The sequence below is a fragment of the Thalia democratica genome, chromosome 9 (genome assembly GCF_965202585.1).
Source record: "Thalia democratica chromosome 9, ktThaDemo2.hap1.1, whole genome shotgun sequence".
NCBI classification, from domain to species: domain Eukaryota; kingdom Metazoa; phylum Chordata; class Thaliacea; order Salpida; family Salpidae; genus Thalia; species Thalia democratica.
The window spans coordinates 3,331,702-3,338,377 of NC_139173.1; the positions used below are offsets into that span (position 1 = coordinate 3,331,702).

At 24.6% G+C, this 6,676-nt stretch overlaps 1 protein-coding gene across 2 annotated transcripts; it reads right to left on the reverse strand.

Moving 5' to 3' along the window:
* Positions 1-311: 311 nt before the first annotated feature.
* LOC145844302 (uncharacterized) lies at positions 312-5,583 on the reverse strand. Of its 2 annotated transcripts, none has more exons than XM_082951695.1 (8): positions 5,461-5,583; positions 4,366-4,618; positions 3,878-4,013; positions 3,351-3,553; positions 2,444-2,685; positions 1,969-2,207; positions 1,570-1,760; positions 312-993 (listed from the first exon to the last, which is right to left on the reverse strand). In XM_082951695.1, exons 2-8 carry the CDS (start codon positions 4,576-4,578, stop codon positions 811-813), a joined length of 1,407 nt encoding a protein of 468 aa, XP_082807821.1. In that variant the 5' UTR covers positions 4,579-4,618; positions 5,461-5,583; the 3' UTR covers positions 312-810. The 2 variants fall into 2 exon arrangements, with proteins under 2 accessions (XP_082807821.1, XP_082807819.1); XM_082951693.1 differs by having other exon boundaries at positions 313-993; positions 1,570-1,763.
* Between the last annotated feature and the right edge of the window lie 1,093 nt (positions 5,584-6,676).

The following is a 6,676-nucleotide window of genomic DNA, read 5'->3' on the forward strand; positions in this document are numbered from 1 at the left end:
TTACCTCTTATTTATTTGTAAAATTTTAATTTTAATTTATAGAAAAATTAAGATATATTAAAAGTTTTGTGATATTTTTAAGTGTATCGCTTGTCGTTTCAAAAAAAAAGTTTCTAAAAAGTTTTCAAAACAGTTTTACTGGTTCTAAATAGTTCTGAAAGTTTACATACTTTAATTAAAACTATACAACATTTCAAAAAACATAGTGTAGTCTATTTTTAAAAAAGCTTAATTAAATTTATACTTTTTTGTTAGTGTCAAACTTATAACAAAATATAAATAAATATTTTGTGCTTTTACAGCTTTTATTAAAGCTTATCTTGTTTATTAAAAAGAATTCTTAAATATGCTTTTATTACAAAAGTTACAAAAAAAAACTACAGGAAAAAACATTTGATCTAAATTTATTGAATTTACAGCTTAAACTTAAAAAACCATTTTTATTTTTATTCTTAAACTAACTAAAAATTTTATAGTTTATTTTTCAAAAGTCATACTTTTTCTAGTAAACATTTACAAGAAAAATCTAAATTAGAAAACGAACAGCTCAATAATCTAGACTAAGAGTTTATAAACCACCTCTTAGCTTATAAAACACAATTACTGAAGCTATTTTTCATGAAAATTGTCAAAATAGTTTTGTTAATTAAAAGTAGACATTCAAATTAAATCTCAAGATAGTTAAACAAACTTTTAAGATAAAAGTTTAAAAAAAACTTTTTTCAAAAATTTAACAACTAAAAACATAGTCTTCAACCTACAGCAGCATTTAACATTTGTGTCCATAATAAAGTTGTCCCTGCTTATTGATCAAGCACTTGAGAAGTTGTATTTTGTTTCTATGGACCATATCTCGTCTTCACTCTCTTCATCTTTTATCTTCTTATTCCTCATCTCATCCACGTGGGATCTTGATGAGATGCCGTATGATGGATGATCTTGTCTGAAAGGGATCGTTGATCTCTGAGAACTCCTCTGACTATGCGGGTTGTCCTGTAAGGAAAATAAAAATAATCTTATCATGATTTACGTGATTAAATTTGTGTTTTTTTTTTCAAACTGCTTGAAAGTTAATACATTTTTAAAGTTAGTAAGGTGTAAATAAATGTATATTGATATCTATTTCAGAACGTTAAGAACAGTGCTAGCTGTTGTAATGTTTAAAAGTAGGTTAATAAAAAGAGCAATTTTTTTTTTAATTAATTTCATACATTAGAAAATGAGAGTTGTAATTTGGTTTTATCGTGCACCAGGTCTTTTAGTGGTCTTAAGACGCTTTTTTTTTCGTTCAAAAAACAATAAATATCTTCAAAAATTTTGCATTTTACTTAAAACTGAGTGTTCTGTTGTATTAATAAAATAAGAATTTATAAACTCTCAATTTAATAGATTTACTACTCATAAAACATCAAAAACGTTACGAAAAAAAAACAATATAATTCAAAAACAACTACGCTTAACAACAACACTTTAATAGTTTAATCAAAAGATCTTATTTATGTAGAAACAATATATTCGAAAGTATATAAAGATTTTTAATGCATTTATTAGTTCATTGATTTTACTTACTTTTTTGTTTTCTTTACTTTTTCTAAGGCAATTACCATTGTAAAAGCTTAAAGATTTTTTGTCTTTTTTATTTTTGTTGTGTTTCTTCATAGCTAGTAATATTAGTATTACAGCAAACGCCCCGCATACAAGTCCAACAAAAACTAATATGACTGATAACAAACCCACATCCATTCCATTAACATGATTCGCTGCTATTTGTATTTTTAGCTCAATCACACTATTTTAAACCCATAAAAGATTTAACTATTATTTATTACTAATCATTATAAAAATCTATAAATAACTGGATACGCTTTAGGTTAGTTTATAAACGAGTAGATTTTCAAATAAGTACGGTAAAATATCACCAATAACTTAATGACAAGTTATTTATAAAGAATAAAGAGTATAAAAAACCTTTATCTGAACTATTTTGTAAACTATTTTCTTTAGTAAGCAAAATGGACTTATTGTCATCAATAATAGTTCCTTCAGTTGTCTTGTTACTTGATTTCGATTTATTTGATTTTACTTTTATGTCATCAGTTTTAGTGGTTGTATTTGATGTCTTTATTACGTCACAGTCAATATTTTCAAGCTCAACTTTGGTTAATGACGTGATTGCTCGTGACTTCATGCCAGGAGGCGAAAAACATCTAGAAAATTAAACTTGTTTTACAACCTTTACTTTCAAAACGGATAAATAAGTTTATTAAGATTAATAACGGATAAATAAAATTTCTTATAATTATACAAATAACAAATGCTAAATGATAAAAAAAAACATTTTTTTTACGGTAACGCAACTAGACGTATAAATCTTGCATTGTTTTTTAAACAAGTTTATCATTTATGTTAAAGAGTTTCTTAGCATTTAGTACTAGTTTCTCACTTCAAATCTTTTTCAACATTTTTTAATGATGATTTAGCAAATTCAACAAAATCAATTGTGTCTCTGCAACACTTGAAAGGGTTCCCTCTATCCCCCTCAGGTGACAGCATTTGAACATATCCGTGGTTCTCATTGGTCCATTTAAACCAATCAGCGTGAAGAGTTGTTATTTTGTTGCCGAATAACGACAAGTTGTTTAACTTCTTTAAATTTTTGAAAGCGTCAGAACTTATTGAAGTTATCTGCAAAAAACATTCTTCTACTGTTTTTGTTAATTTAAAAAATTCAAATATAGTATAATGTCTCACTTTAGAAAATATTACCTTTTTTTTGAGCTATATGAAGAATAGTTCTTTAATTATAAATTTTTGAAATATTGCATTAGGTTTTAGCTAAAAATCTTATAACCTTTAATATAAACTTCTGTTTAAAAAAAAACTATCTTAAAGGTTTTTTTTGCAAAAGAAAACTCACGTATATATTTAAAATTGCATGTGAAGTTTATAGTTCAATAATTAAAATAACAAAGAAATACATTAAAATCTTTTATTAAGATTAACTTAATATTTACTACAATATTCTGCAAAATCAGAAACTTTTACGTCATAATAACGTGCTAAGCTTACTACTTCAAGTTCGAGAAATTAATCATAAAAAATTGTTTCATGCCTAAAAAGGTAGTTCCAATTTTTAATGTACTTAGCTATCAGTAAAAAATTATATAAATAGAACAGTTATTGTATTAATTTAAAACCTTTTTTTCGTTATAAAACTTAACTCCTAACATTTCTAATAAAATTTGAAATCTCTAACAAATTTTAACAACCATATTTTTTTACCTTTGCAGGTAAGGCTAAAGTCTTAGCTTAAGTTATAAATATACTTCTTCAAACGTTTAAACTTTTACCTCATTATCAGCAACATACAGAGAAGTCAAGCTTTCCAGTCCTGACATGGTATCTTCAGATATTTGAGTTAATTTGTTCCCTTCTAAATCCAATACTCGCAATAATGACAATTCTTTCAGTTTAGGGAAAATCACCAGTTTCGAATGTGCTAAACTGAGACGTCGTAGTCTTATGAGACCGGAGAATGTTCCGTCTAGCAGAACTAAAATATATGTTTATATTTAAACTAGTCAAAATAAATTAAATAGTATAAGGTAGTATAATATTTTATTTTTATTTGATACTTATGCTCGTTATCTAAACAAAACTTTATTGCACTTAGCATTGTACTAAGTATTGAGAAAAAGGTGTTATTTTAATATTAAATTTTTAGCAAAAGTTTTAAACATAAGAGTTTAGACTTGATTTACAGTCAAATTTTAGATATACTTTTAAATATATTTACGAGGCTTCTTAAAAGTGTAAACATAAATATTTGAGATACTTAAAACACCATCAACTTTTTTTTCATACAAACAAAAGAAACCTTGAAAATTGTTAAAATTTAGTCCTAACGAAGTTAATTGTTTCAGATCTGAAAAAGCTTCTACTTCTATTGCCTCAATTCCACATTCTAATAATGATAAACTGTGTAGCTTCTTCAAATTCTTCAACTTAGATATCTGTAAAAGTTTAATTTGTTTCTTAAGAGGTTCATACATACGCGATTTTTAACAACTTAATCTATATTTTATTTAATTCAAATTATTTAGTATTTGTTTGTTTTTCGTAATACCTATATGCTTTCATGGACTTTTAATTTCATGCATTATAACTTCTGTACTTTTTGCTTTTTATATTTTAATAAAAGTTTTCAATTTGAAAATAAGGAGAATAATAACACTTCAAGTTTTTTGTCAAAAAAAGATGTATTTTAAACTAGTCAAACATTGTTCTGCAAACAAAGTTCAAGAAAATTAAGTGAAATTATATCTCAAGTAATAAATAAACTTTTTTTGATGCTTGAGCACAAACCTGATTTTTAAGCAAAATCGGCCCTGTTTTGCTTCTATCGACGTCCAAAATGGTCACATTCTCATTTATGTCATCAAAAGGAAATTTCCCTTGTACACCAGTGCAATATATGTAACCGTCTATTGTTATGTCGTCACAATCACATTTGTCTGGGCATGATGACGTAACAATGAATATAGAAAGCGAAGTTAAGAAGATAAACGTTTGTTTCATTGTTTTATTGGTAATTTTTCGTTTACCTGTGTCTATCGTTCTGTAAAACAGTTTAATCAATCTCTTAGATAACCATGCTCAGTTAATAATTTATAAAAAAAAAACTTAGTGTACAAAAGAATGCTGAAGTTTAATTTTTTTAAATTGTATTAATATTATTTCAGTGTTTTTGTTACAATGAAAATACTTGTTCTTTTTAAAAACCTACAAAAAAGAATTTCTACATATATCAAAATATTTTTTTTTAATGCCCTAACTACAAATATCTACTACTATAAAGTTTTATTTTTGAACACTTCGTGTTTTATGCATCTTTATCATCTATGTTTTATTCATTTATATTTTCTTTATCTATTTTTAACTAAAAGATACTACCAGCTATTTAAATGTCTTATGATCGTTTTTTTTTTAACATTACCATCAAAACATTAACATATTTTCACCTAATATTATTTAGATTTAATTTTTAATACACTCACTGAATTGGTAAACTTTTTTTTTCTGAATGTTATTCAGTTTTTAATGTAGTAAAGTTTAAACGTCTCACAAATAAATAAATTATTCAACTTGTACGTTTAGAAAAGTATTTAGTACGTATTCAAAACTATATATACAAATATTTATATTTTTCGATCCTTCCATACAATAAGAATAAACAAAGATAACAGCTTAACATAGATAATAAAGGATTGAAAAACGTTAAACAAGGAAAATTCTAAAAAATCAACAACCTAAAGGTACTTAGAACTATACAGAGTTATCTTATTTGAATAAATTGAACATAATTTAAAAAAAAACGGTTGAGCTAAAATTGGTTACTAAACTAACAGCTTTTTTAATAAATTTCAAAATTATTTAACATAAGAAGAAAATCTAACTAACCATAACTTACGTAAACTGATGAATCACCAATAACTGTTTTACAAAACTAAAAAATTCAAAAACTTAAAGAATGTTTGTTAAAGGAACAAAAAATATATATGTATATAATATTTTCAATTAAAGTTTTAAACAACTTTGAAACATCTTGTGCAACTCATTCACATATGATTATGACGTAAAATAGGTGTTTCCGTTTCAATATGTGTGGTAACACGAAAAAATATTTATAAAGAAAAACAAGTTTCAATAAAGTTCAGAATAAAAAATCTTTGTGTTTACAGTTAGGTGTAAAGTAATAAGAATTGTAGAACATATAAATTCGCATTTAGTTGTCTTATAAACTTAACTTTTATTTTACACGAGGAAAGTTAATTCTTTTTGATGTTTTGAAGCTTAGAAATACATAGAAACAAACCGCGTTATATTATAACTTTACTTTATGAACTATCATGTTTATAACATTCTTATTAAATTTCAAAAAAGTAATGAAAAAAAACTTTATTGTTCCTGATACTGTTAGTCTTTATACAAAACTCAAATAAAATCTAATTTTTCAAAAACATTGATACTTTTAATAAACTATAAGGTCTAGAACAGTTTATAGATTTACATGGCAATTATATAGTTTATAGCAATTTTGAGTAACAAAAAAATCACAAAATAAATATTTTGCGTAAATTTATTGAAATTAAGTTTTGTAATGTCTTACTTGTAAATAGTATAATACTCATAAACAAAAACAAAGAACTTTACTTTAATAAAAAGAATTTTAGAAACGTACGATTTAAAAATTAACACTTAAACTAGATTAATTTATACACATTTACAGTGTTAACACGAAAACTACATTTACTTATTTACTATACCTGATTATCATGAAAAAACTTCAGACTTAAAGCTATAGTATAAAAACGTTTAAATTTATTATGAAATAGTTTTGAATTTACAATAATCTCTACATAAAAAATTACTGTTGTTGATATTTTTTTATAATTGTCCTTCAATTTATCTATTGTGATTTATAGCTTTTGATGAACCTTCATTGAAGCACTGTGAACTTCGTAACTTGTTGTTCATTAAAGTTTAAGTGAATATTTTTTCCTGTATTATATAGAATAACATACTTCGTATAGTTTTTAATAAGTAATATAAAATTTATTAATTATTTAGTAAAACTTACTTAAACATTTAAGATGTTATAAAAGTCGTCTAAAAC